Source organism: Bombus terrestris, chromosome 4 (genome assembly GCF_910591885.1).
Source record: "Bombus terrestris chromosome 4, iyBomTerr1.2, whole genome shotgun sequence".
NCBI classification, from domain to species: Eukaryota; Metazoa; Arthropoda; class Insecta; order Hymenoptera; family Apidae; genus Bombus; species Bombus terrestris.
The window spans coordinates 8,528,500-8,541,693 of NC_063272.1; the positions used below are offsets into that span (position 1 = coordinate 8,528,500).

At 35.0% G+C, this 13,194-nt stretch overlaps 3 protein-coding genes across 8 annotated transcripts in view; 2 read left to right on the forward strand and 1 right to left on the reverse strand.

Annotated features, from left to right (window-relative positions):
• Positions 1-491: 491 nt before the first annotated feature.
• LOC100648473 (2-acylglycerol O-acyltransferase 1) lies at positions 492-5,204 on the forward strand. 2 transcript variants are annotated; one of them, XM_048405331.1, is made up of 6 exons: positions 492-657; positions 1,527-1,819; positions 2,504-2,778; positions 3,801-3,987; positions 4,231-4,430; positions 4,555-5,204. In XM_048405331.1, the coding sequence occupies exons 2-6, from the start codon at positions 1,593-1,595 to the stop codon at positions 4,710-4,712; spliced, it is 1,047 nt and encodes a 348-aa protein (XP_048261288.1). In that variant the 5' UTR covers positions 492-657; positions 1,527-1,592; the 3' UTR covers positions 4,713-5,204. The 2 variants fall into 2 exon arrangements, with proteins under 2 accessions (XP_048261288.1, XP_048261289.1); XM_048405332.1 differs by lacking the exon at positions 492-657 and adding an exon at positions 1,234-1,345.
• Positions 5,205-5,276: 72 nt separating this feature from the next.
• LOC100648242 (kynurenine 3-monooxygenase) lies at positions 5,277-10,717 on the reverse strand. The gene is made up of 11 exons (XM_003395083.4): positions 10,245-10,717; positions 10,051-10,120; positions 9,444-9,634; positions 9,280-9,328; positions 7,836-7,923; positions 7,595-7,766; positions 7,061-7,312; positions 6,373-6,459; positions 6,097-6,237; positions 5,597-5,758; positions 5,277-5,505 (listed from the first exon to the last, which is right to left on the reverse strand). Exons 1-11 carry the CDS (start codon positions 10,293-10,295, stop codon positions 5,407-5,409), a joined length of 1,362 nt encoding a protein of 453 aa, XP_003395131.1. The 5' UTR covers positions 10,296-10,717; the 3' UTR covers positions 5,277-5,406.
• Positions 10,718-11,983: 1,266 nt separating this feature from the next.
• The window catches only part of LOC100648128, a 44,830-nt gene continuing 43,619 nt past the window's right edge, over positions 11,984-13,194 (forward strand). For all 5 annotated transcript variants that reach the window (XM_048405324.1, XM_020862912.2, XM_048405325.1 and 2 more), the window contains exon 1: positions 11,984-12,700. In XM_048405324.1, the coding sequence (XP_048261281.1) occupies positions 12,274-12,700 (427 nt within the window). In that variant the 5' untranslated portion in view covers positions 11,984-12,273. The remainder of the gene's footprint in view (positions 12,701-13,194) is intronic.

Sequence of the window (13,194 nt, forward strand, 5' to 3'; positions counted from 1 at the left end):
CAATTTATAATAACGATAGTAGGAATTGGTTTATTATTAGCTAGGCCGAAGAAGAATCGCCGAATTGATACTACCGTAAAAAGGGGAGGAAATCAGAAAAAGACGATGAAGATTCTGGGAGTGAAATTCGCTCCGTTAAACGTTCCATTAAATCGAAGATTAGAAAAGCTAAGTCTAGTAATTGTTAAAATCCTTTTCCTAACTTTTCCGCCCATAGTGTCTTGCAGGCGCCCATTACTCACCCTTTGCAACTACCACCGCCCAGTCGTTCGACCAACTGGATCAACGGATTATCGATCGATCGGATCGATCAGGACTAAACTGCATCAAACTAGTTGGCATCAATTTTCAACATCTCATTCCTACAGAGAAAAAAAGGCGGAGCCTTCTCCTTTCTCGTCATTGATTCACTCCTGTTCAAAAAATGCTGCTTAGCTACCGAGAAACACGTGATTGCGTTCGCGAACTTTTGCACACGCCGCTTAGAGAACACAGTTCCTGCTCAGTGTTCTTTATTTCAACTGTGTTCTCGGTGGAAGTCTGTCTCCAGTATCGGAACGTACCATAAGTGTGTCATAAACGGAAATCGCCGACCTCCCAAATAGACAGAAGCCATTTGGCCGTCACTGATAAATCCTGCTAGGAAACGACACTCAGGTACGTTCCTTCATAGTCTAGTTTTTAGATTCGGTGGAACGGAGAACCTTACGTCGTTTCATTGACTTTTTCAAATATATTCAGACAAAATGTGATTTGGGCAGACAAAGAGATTTTTTGATTTAAAGAAACTGTGAGTAACTTTGAACATTAACATAAAGGAATTCGGATACTTCTAAATACTAAAATACCTTGGTGACTTGTAAGCATTAAAATACATCGCTGTGGCTGTAGCTACTTTTCTTGAAAACAAAAAAAATAAAATAAAATCTTGCATCGTCCATCCTGTTCGCCGTACCGTGTGATTATTTTTTGGCGTTGCGACTTTACATAATAATGCAAGAGAAACATTAAGGAAATGTTATATTCAAGACATTTGGATGATTGACGATGGATCTTCAAAGACATTATATAAAAAGAGGTGCAAAGATTATCCGATGCCTTAATTAGCAATGCAATTCATTATGTCATCGCAGAAGAAACGTGATTCAAATAAAGTAAAAAATTTTCTTCAAAATAATGCCTCTGATCTATCGTTACAAAAGTTCGGAACTAAACATTCTGTTATTTGTGATAGCAATGATGAAAAATAGGATTTCATATCTTTATTCTGCTTATTTCAGGCTTTTGATCATTCGTTGGTGATAACGATCCGTTTCATTATTTTATCATTTGGATATACATACATGTAATCATTTCTATTAATTTTACGAATACGATTCTCTTTCAAATTTTTAATCGTCGTTCGTTTTTACTTCTTTTCATCTCCAATTCTTTCGTTTCCACTTGTTTCGTATTTGTTGTACAATTTGATAATAACTTGATATGACGATTTATAATAACAATATTACGAATTCGTTTATTATTAGCGGGCCCAAAGGAGAATCGACTAATTGATACCACCGTAAAAAAGAGGAGGAACTCAGAAAGAAACGATGGAGATTCTGGGAGTGAAATTCGCTCCGTTAAACGTTCCATTAAATCGACGATTAGAAACGCTCTCAGTCGCGCTTTGGATCCTACTTTTGGGATTTGGAAACTTCATAGGATATATTCTCGCCGCCTATTTTCTTTTCTTCACCCAAACTATGCGTTACTTCATATTACTTTACTTCGTCTGGATGTATTACGATTGGAATAAATTCGATCTAGGCAAAATACGGTAAGTTCAAAACATTTATTTATTTATTTATTTATTTTATTTACCAGGTTCAGCCCTATGTTACAAAATGAACAAACAGAACTACATTTTTAAGCGTAGAAGTAAAGGAATAAATACGGAAAATAATGTAATATAATAACTTGTTAAGAGTTACATTACTGCAAAACTTGTCGATGAACATGTAGAAAGAACTAAAGAAGAATTTGAGTTGGCTAGAGATACCATTACATGTATGCGGCATCTTTTAGAAATTCGAAGATTTATATTAAGATCTTACCATTTGATAAATGTGTTTAGGCAACAAATCGATAATATTCCTTCTCGTTACATAAACGTGTAAATAGGGATTGAAACGCGATTTGATACGCACGTTGAACCGGAATCATGGAAAAAATTAATTCAGTTCAGTTATATAAAATGATTTATATTTCATTTGTTTCATTTCATTACGAATACTGAGTAAATTTACAAAACAGTAGGTTAGTTAATAAATGACTAATATCCCTAACATATGCTGTTTCAAAAGAAACTACGTGAGGTTAATACTTACGTGAACATAATGACATTATGCAATGAGCTGATAAAAAATCATTGCAATCTATCCGTATATACTTTCGCTTTATTTTCATCGGCTAAGGTTCATAAGCTACGTCTGACTTGATATGTTGGATTTTTATGTTACAGGAAAATATTCGAGCCACGTTTCAGAAACTGTGCGTGGCACCGACACTTCTGTAACTACTTTCCTATAAAATTAGTGAAAACCACTGATTTGGATCCGAACAAATTGTATTTATTCTGTACTTTCCCGCATGGGATCTTATCGTTAGGAGTTTATGGTGCATTCGCAACAGACATCATCAGTTGTAGAGAACTTTTCCCGGGTGTCGAATTTAGAATCGCCGTACTGGCCCAACACTTTAAAACGCCGCTTTACCGCGAGTATTCTCGCATCACCTGTACGTATTATCTGTTACTTTTTATTTGACCACGCAGTGCATGTACGTTTACGCCATTATTCATATGTATTGAGACATTTTGTTTCATTAACAGTATTTGAATTTCACCATAGCATACATGTGATTATTTAATTAATAATTCAGCAAACAGTATTCATTATCTTTCATAGAATCAATAGATTACAAATTTTCATTAAATATTGAGAAACATAGCAACAATGTTTCTCACTATTTGTTACATAAGGTACACATTTGCTACATTTACATTTAAATATAAATACCTCTTTTTGGAATGAACAGATGAAAAATTTATTTTACTTAGTAATATACACATATATTTTCTATTTGTTCTATACATCTACGCCATACTGCATGGTTCTACTGTTTAAATATCGTTGCTTGGATTTCATTCACAACCTATCTATCAATTTAGAAGGAACTTCTTCCTCTGATTCACAATTCAGAAATTAAAGAATCCGGAAGGAAGAAGCTTGCCAAGTAACAATATGGCTTTTACATATTTTAATGATTTCTAACGTTAATTTTACTATTGTTGCATCTTCGAATCATAATATCATTTAATACGAAGGGTAAAATCATTGCAAATATTTTGCAAATACATCTCGTCTGAGACATGTAAATATCTGTTGTTTGTTAATGACGATCATTTCTGAACGCGATGTGTATTTTTTCGAATCTGTGCAAAAGAGTGATCTCCACCGGTATAAATTATCTCTAACGTAAGAAACATATTTAATAACCGAAATGCTTTGAACAGTTTGTACAATGTACCTACTATACATCTGTTAATGCGCATACTTTATTACTGCGTAATTTCTGTTAATGAAATGACAAAGCGATAAAACACGAAGTCCAAGTTCCTAACATTTCTTAAATCGTCATATCAACTTTTCAACGATTTCTTTTTGGTTGTTGACTCTTCTAATTTTACATCTGTGCTATTCTGCTATCAAATAACTATTATGATTCAACCATTTAATTATGACTCAATTGAAATGTAGGTGCTCTTGAAAGCAGTGCAGAGTGCGTGAAACAACAACTATCGACGAGACCGTCGCCACCGTACACCGGAAGGGCGATAGTTCTGATACCTGGTGGTGCAGCAGAAGCATTCGAATGTAAACCGGGCGTTTACCGCATCCTGATAAAAAGGAGAAAAGGCTTCGTAAAGCTCGCGCTGCAAAATGGGTCGGTATAATCTTTCTTTTCGTTCACTCGAATCTTAATCTCATGAGAACTTAAAACGGTAGAAACCTCGTCTCTTTGAACATCGTGCCGGTACATAAATCTGATTTAGCGTAAATGAAGTATAGTCACTTGTACATTATTGCAATTGTTACTTCCCTATAGAGTCACAAATATTAGCGGTTTAATCAAGAGCATCTGTTACTTAAAAATCGAAGTGACACTCGCGGAATTCGTTTGTTTCAGAAACCCTCTGGTTCCTGTCTGTTTATTCGGAGAAACGGATACTTACGATCAATTGACCTGGCCAGATGGTTCGTACATGAAGAGACTACAGGAGTACATTCGTAAGAAAATCGGTATAGCGCCGGTTGTACCGGTTGGTCGAGGATTCTTCCAATACACTTTCGGTTTTATCCCTCGACGGAAGCCAATTACTGTCGTTGGTAAGTACTCAAATTTATAATTTTAGGGAGGAGACTTTGGTGTTTGGAATACGTTTGAAAATTTTTATTTTCTCATAGAGGAAATTCCAAGCTTCTTTAATGTTAATTAATTATTTTTTCTCAGTCGGTAGTCCGATGGAGTTACCAAAGATAGAAGAACCAACGAGAGAACAAGTCGAGGAATATCACGAGAAATTCGTCAAGCACCTGGTGAAATTTTTCGAGAACGAGAAACACAAGTACATCGAGAACGCGGATTCGGTGCATCTTGAGTTCGTATAGTGATATCACGAAATAATGACCATTTATAACGGACCCGCGCAGTGATTGTTCGAAGGACCAAGAAACTGCTCAATTGATGTGTAAACGTGTATTGATGTTTCACTTTTCGGCTCACGAGATGGAGAATTTGCTGTTTCCGATGAAGACATGAAGGGAAAGTAGGGCAAGATATGGAGTACAATTATTTTATCTCCGAAGATATTTATACTATTTAATGGAAAAATTATATAATATTTTAAATATTTTGTGGTACTTTGAATGTGGTTGGAGCTTGGAGACACTGTTATGGGGATGTTTATTGGTTTAATAATATTATCTATTTAATATTTTGTAGAAATTTTAGTGAAGGATTGTATAAAGAATTTGATTAGAGAGTAGTGAATGTGTCATTTTTAGCTGATATATTTTATAATTAATATTTATTAATACAGAAAAAGATAGTAATAAGTGAAAATGTTAGACCAAATTTACAAATAAACATTTACAAATAAACCAAATATATAAATAATTAATTAATCCTCAGTAATAAAAAAGATAGCAGGAGAATTCAAATTTGTATGGAACTTAAACGTATAATTTATTTTCTAAGGACCCTTTTGAAAGGATCGCCATAATATTAAACGATAATATCTTATTGCAAAAGCAATGCACACACTTGTACATCCAGGTAATGGTACACTTTATATATTTGTATTCAATAGGAAATGCTTCTTCTTCCAAATGCGTCAACTACAGGAGCCGCCAGTATTCCAAAAATCAAGAACAGTGTACACCAACCAGCCCTGCGTACGATCTATAAAAATATAATTCTTTCTTCACATATATATTTTTAACAATATTTACAACTGTTATGTATATCCCTGATATTTTTATTAATATTTCACCTTGTCTTGCCATTCCTTGTTCGCGACGCAGTCGCGAAATTTCATCCTTGAAAAGTGAACCGTATTATAAAGTGGTATCCATGTATTTGGAATTTGTCTATAAAGGAACGTGTCTAATCTTTTTCGAAGAAGGAACGATTTCCTCGTTACCAGATCCCTCATCTGAAAATTGTACACCTGTACTTAATCTTTATAATATTTGATATTGTTGAAATCAACTTTAATTAATTAACAAATTTTCTTTCCTCCGTTAAATCCTTCAAATCTTGCTACTTCTACTATAAATATGACATTATTCAAAACTACAAAACAAATACACTTTGCATTATTAAAATTGACCTTAATCGATTAAAAAATTGTATTTCCTTCATTAAGTCTTCAAGCTTTACTGTATGAAATAAACATTCGTATGATAATTAAGAATTTCAGAAAAAAGAGAATCACTGTAGAAGATAAAAATTGTTTTTCACTTCGATAGCATTTCAATACGAGAAAAATACCTCGATATAATTGTATATGGCAAGATCGGAACTAGCATGTGCGTCCTCGCATCGAAGTTCCGTGAACTTTGGAAGAATCAAACTGAAATCTGAGTCGTAGCGTTCCATTAACTCATCCAGTAATAAAATGTCCTCGAAACCCTGGCAAAGTAAGATAATAATTTATGAAAAGACTCGTGAGACCATTAATAACGACGGTTATTTAAGTAACAGGCCCAATATTATGGAAGATATCTTTTATGAAGCTAAATAGACGTGAAATCAAATGAAACTAACCGTGTTCATTCCTTGGGCGTAGAAAGGCACCATGGCGTGAGCAGCATCCCCAACGAGAAGCGTTTTTCCAACGTGATATGGTTTGCACTACAGCGTGTTTACACAAAATAGAAAGATAAGATAAATTTAATTAAGACTAAATAGATGGTTATCATTCCAAGTACATATGTACTTGATTAATTATAATTCGACAACCGATACTCATGCGTATTTAACTTGGATAAACATATATCTTATCTTCAAAATGTGGTATTACATATTTTATCCGTTATAATTTTTATACCTTTACTTATCTTTATATAGCTTGTCATGTTTCTTACTTATTTATTAATTTCATACTTATTATAGATATAAATAAATAAACGTTTCCAGTCTAACAGCAACGATACTCGAATGGAATACTATTCCATACACACACTAGATGTTATTATTTAATCAATTCCATAAATTTATCTTATTTATTCCGGGTTTGTTTGAAATAGTCCAAATGACTAGTTCGAATCACAAAAAAGAAACTGGATAAATTATTGGAACTGGAGTATTAAAAATATATAATCTTGTGTAACTTTCCATTTCAGTATCTTAATATAACGAAACAATCCAAAGCTTTGAAACGTACCTTAATAAGATAAAAATCATCTCAACTAACGTCTCCTTTCCAATTAACAACAAATCCACTCAAACTCACCTTAATAGTAATCAATGTCTTTGGTTCCTTTTCGAAATAATCCTTAACTATCTTCTCCCTTCCAATTAATTCCAGTAGGTCCGGAAATTGCTCTTCGAAAAACTCCAAGAGATCCTGTGGCGTCTTCAACTTGTCCAACGTCGAGAAAGGGGCGAATATGTCACCAGTGAATGTATGGTCGTCATTAGGCAAGGCTATCATCATGAATTGTCCCCGTGGCCAAATATGAAAATGCTGACCACTCATCGCAAACTTGCAATCCAAGCGAGGTTTTCATATATTTTCGAGGTTTCGTGAACAATGTCAAATGACTCGTATCTATTTTATTTATTCGTTTCTTTTCTTTTTAAATTATTGTACATGGGATCGAAAATTAGAAATCAAATAATATGGAAATTTCCAAGCAATATTTTTCAATTCTCTTTAGGATTAAAAATCCGTTCTCTAATTTAAATTCAATTAAATTAAATCGCATATAGAAGAAATTAATTGAGATGTGTAAAAAAAATTGTGGAAAAGAAAAATTGCAGTTACCTCGTTATTTTTCCCAATGGGGACGAATAATTCGACGTAACCATGTTCGATGTATGTTTGACTAAAGTTGAACAGCGGCCTCTTCGCCATTACTCTTCTGATAGTCGAGTAAGCACCATCGGCGCCGATTATCAAATCCGCTTCTACCTCTTCTGTTGTTTGAGTCTTCGTGCTACAAAATTCAACGAGCTATACGTAACGCAAAATAATTTTCTAAATTATTTTATGAAGATATTCTTACTCTAGTATCTTCAGCTTCCCATTATCTAAATCCGCATCCACCACTTTCTTGTTGAAGAAAAGGTTCACTTCTGGGTATTTATCGGCAGCTATTCGATGAGGTAAAATTAAAAAAAAAAAAAAAAAAAAAAAAAAAAAAAAAACGGAGAAAGAATAAATAAAGGATAATTAAATATCGAGTTTTGAAATGTTTGATTTGTAGAAAATTTAACATCATTTTCTATTCTTTATCAAATCGAATAAAAAGAATCCCTATCATGTTTATTAAATTCAAAAAATTCGTAGCGATATATTCTACTATCTCTCCCTATTTGCAAAATAGTGCTAGATAAATACTACTTCTAAAAAAAGTTTTAGATTAGTGAATTGATGACCAGATTAGTAAATAGGAAAGGTGTCATTTTTCGATGAAAACATTAAATCTTAACATTTTAATGAAAATCCAGTAAACAATATATGAAGCCATAGCTCGAATGTCCGACTCAATTCGGCTCGTTCAGAAATTTGCTTTATCATTTCATTATAATTTCTTTTAATTTTTAGAGAACATTGTTTCCACCACAAAAAATTAAATAATTCAAAATCCTGCCTGTAAATATTAGTAGAAAATATTGTTTGAAAAAGGCATATCTTTCGGAAAAACAGTCACAAAGTTACCTAAATCTACAAGATCTTTGACAACAGATGGTAGAAAATTGAAAGGTACTTGTGCAAACCAAAATAAGATAAAAAACAAGGATACAAAAGTCTAATGCCTCGCCGATTAATTTAAAGCTGTACGGATTGAAGAATAGAATGTGTAGATATTATCTTGTACGGAAAGTTTCATACGTATTCATGTACATATCAGATTAAAATGGCACTGGGGCGTTTCACGTAGAAGATCGTAAGAGGCACGAGCTAGTAGTAGCAAGAAACTTGACACGCTCGAATTCTTGTGGCTTCACGCACCACCGCGTTATCGGATATCCAGTCATTTTTCTTTCAACATAAGAGCATCTAGTGTTCGTTCGCGATTCTTTTAAATCAAGATCCGATTTTTATCAAAATGATCGATCCTACAAAATCTTTTAGTTAAATTTAGATTAGAGTTTTGACTGATTTGCCGACTATCCGATTAATCGGTTCTCAAAAAATCTACACATCGGCTGATTAATAATCCGTGACGATCATTTTCAAACGCCGCTGCAAAACCATCTTTATGATTGTATAATATTGCGAAACGAAAGCGAGAACTTTTTCATATTTTTTGTTATACTTATCTTATTACGTCTTGTTTTTCGTTTTAAGCAGCTTTTTCTTATTATAAAATTGAGAAATAACGAACAAAGTTCCTAATTAATTGGTACTTATTTAGATTATTTCAATAAATGTTAGTTATTATCTTTATCTAATTATTTGAGAGAGAACAATGTACGTCAACGAATTTCTGAATATTTACTTACCATTTAATAGAACTATGTTTAAGCGTCGTCTGCTGACTGAGTAAATGCACTGCAATGAAGAGAGAAAGAGAGGATGCCAGAAACATTCAAAAGTGACTATTGCCTTTTAAATATTATACATAGAAACTTTCATAGAAGAGTAGAAGTTCTAAAAAAATACTCACATTTCCGTTTACAATATCGTAAGGTATGTCCTTCAAGGTACCATCCTTGTTATGGATCATTCTACCATGCATAGCAATGCCATGACCATCGATCACTGCCTCTTCAAGACCAACTGCCCTTAAAGCTTCCCGCCCTCTGACCGACACAGCCAAGTCAATGCTCTGACCTCGAGAATACTCCACTCTGATGTCTAAATGATGACAAGCGAATTTTAATCTTTACATCTCTATTATCTTTCTAAAAAACAAAAAAAAGGAAAAAAAAATGGCAAACACACGATATTTATTTATCGTAAAAGTGAATACGCGTATGGAAGAATATGAAGGGATTTTAGTGCTCCGAAGTCACTTCTATCACAGCAACTGAACATTGAATAACAAGAATACAAAAGCTATACAAATACAAAAAGCTTCTCTGAAGCATCGTAATTGTGGGAAATATATGTTTAGAATTCAAAGTTATTAAACAATCCTTGTGAAGTAAAAAAAAAAAACCGGAAATTATCTTAAATACATAAAAAAGCAAGTTATATGCTAATTTAAAATGAAAAAGAAGACACAACAGAATATATATATATATAAATAGTGAAAATTCTTAAGAAGTTACCTGCGCGATACTCGTAAATGTTCACAGAATGGCCTCTTTTTGCGAAATAGCAAGCTGCCAGAGAACCAACCTAAAAGATCGAAGACTCACTATATCAATTTTCCGCACGAGCTATGTTTGAAATTTCTAGTAAAAGTTTTTCGAAATATTATTTCTTTCGCAAAAAAATTATTTTCGAACGTCAAAACACGTACCAAACCACCCCCGACGATAGCGATTCGCGACTTTCGATTGGTGGCCGCCATGGTATACCGTTCTGCACCGAAGCCGCTGACCAACTACCTATCCTAGCAAGATCCTCGTCTTACCGTACACATTTACTAGCGTACATGGCGAGCTACTTAATACTAATCTCAGATATCGTTGTAATTTTTCGACAATTCCAAGAATTTTGGGAGAAACGCAACTTTTTTTTGGAGGTGTAGAAGATGCAAGAATCGATTAGATTTACCGTGGATCAGAGTAGATTTTTATCAGAGACAATTTTTAAGTTTCTGAATTTTGGGAAATATTTGAAAGTTTAAAATAACTCGTTAACGGAAAAATAGTATCTTGAAGTGTATCTTTGGAAGAGATAAGATAGAAGAAACTTTTGATCTTCGCCAGCGTATTTTGCGACGGTATGATTAAAAGCAGGTGTGTATATCTGAAGGTATCTTTACATCGATATTTATATCGTTCTAATATCTTTCTCTTGTAATATCTTTAAAATTTAAAGATCTCGTTGTCTTGCATTTCATAATTCTTGCATTTCATAATTCTTGCATTTCATAATTCTTGCATTTCATAATTCTTGCATTTCATACATTTATCGTATAAATTATTTTATAGATTGATATCTCCTCTTTCTCTTCGTTAAATGCATTGAGAGGTATTAACGGATTATCCGGAGATCATATTTTAATACGACTTGAATTCTGACACCGTTCTCAGTGGAAACTAGTTGGTTCAATCTGACCTTCGCGTATCTATTCAACGGAGATACTATGGTTTTATATACGTAGCGTAGTTAAATCACGAAACACAGAAATTCTCGAATGTTTTTATGAATCTTTCACAGAATCTCACAACGCAAGAGAAAATGGAAAAAATCAGAGACTTATTCGACGAAGAAGATAAGCGAGATCATCGTAGGAACTCCGAACGCAAAAGGAAAGAAGTATCATCATAGATCATTCAACTCAAGAAGACCAACAACCCACCCAATAATTTCCTATAAAACTGAAGAAAGAAAGATAAGAAATTATTCCAATAGGAGAAGAACGAAAAATTCTAAAAAATCATCCCAGAATAAAGAAACTTCTTAAGAATCGTAAGGAATTATCCCAATGCAAGGAAAAAAGAAAAATCCAAAGAAATTATCCGAAATCCAAGAAGGAAGAAAAGTCCTGCTATAGTACGCTACATTTTATATAGTATACGGTATAGCATAATGATAATAACGTAAGCTTTGACCGAGTGCGTGGTCCATGACGATTGATCGCAGGTCACAATTCCCTTGAACATACCCACTCGCTTATTGATGCGAGATTTTTATTTCTGCTTGCATTCCGACTTTACGTTGACTTCCATTTACACTATACGGTAGAATAATAACCATAGAACTTATACATAATCAAAAAATAACATACATGTTACACGAGAACAATAGACATAAACCTACTCATAAATTAAAACGCATACGTAATAATCGGTATAAGTAGAAGCGCAAATCCACTTTGACCAATCTTTTCCTTTACGATTACCCCTATTCCTTTTGTTTTCTGCTCTGACCAACCGCTCCTTTGCGTGGACAGCTAACCGGACGGAAAAGTTCCCTGCTTCGATGCGCTCCCTTGTGGACCAACTGGACAGAGACTCCGAGGATAGGCCAATGGTTAACCCGAGTTCCGTGCATAGTGTCACTCGGTCGACATCCGCCGGCCAAGTCTCGCATAATCTAACCTTGTATCGCTTGCACATAATTGTACATAAAACTACAAGAATAAAAGTTCTTGCCACAATACTAAATTACCTCAACGCAGAAGAAAAGAAAAATCCTTAAAAGACCATCTCAACGCGAAGAATAAAAAGGGAGAACCCTCACCCAGCGAAACGCAACAAGCCCAAAGCTCAAACAGAAATGTAAACCATAATAAAGGAATAGACGCGCGAAAAAGATTCTCGCTGGCTCATAGCAGAGATTCGAGGTGCTCCTGGCCGGTCGCGCCAGGGGGTAGCGCGATGAAGCTGAAAACGGCGACGAACGTGGCGTGCTCGTCGTCGTCGTCGTCGTCGTCGGTTTGCTCTGCGGCGCTGTCCGAAAAATCAAAAATAGCCGGTGTGCCAGTCAGTGCGGCGATGTCGACGGCGAACGACGTTTCGACGGTACGGTTCGGCCGGTGGTGGTGGTGCTGGCGGAGACGAAGGAGGAATACTACCTACGGGCCAACGACGATGCCGACGGGATACGCGAAGACGATCGTCCTTCTCGGTGTTTTCGCGGTGTTATGCGCCCTCCTAGGCACCGTGGACGCCGTCGCGAGGACGAAACCGGACGAGCCTCGGGCCAAGGGTGGCCACAAGGACGCCGAGCCTGTCATCGAGGAAGTTAATGCCAAACAGCTCGAGCGACTCCTCAACGAGAAGGACTTTGTTGCCGTGTATTGGTGTAAGTGTTCCTCTCATCCTGGGGCTGTGGATGTTTTCGTTTTGATTGGTATTCTTTTCTAATAAGAAATTTCGTGCCAATTTCATTCTAATTTGGTTCTAATTTAGTTTGAATTGCCCTTTTCCAACGGCAGAAGTTTCATGGAGCGACTTGGATTCTCTGCTTTGGCAAGAGGGTGGAGCAAGGCGATGACGATGGTTGCTGTCCCTCCTTCGTTCTAGCGCTATTTTCTTAGTTTCTGGATTCGTAAAATAGTTGATTCTGAGGATTTGTCTTGTAGATGCTTGTTGAGGTTTTGCGGAAGTTTTAATAGTTCTGACTTCGATAATTGGAGAGTGTTTGTTGGAGTTTTAAAAACACATAATTATGAATTCTAAATCGATGGTTAATATCTTGTATTTAGGTCCTGTTTTTTAGCTCCAGTATTTTAAGCTGATATTTAGGTACTATAGTTTCGGTTCTCTATTTGTGATTCATACATTTGTGGGTGTAAA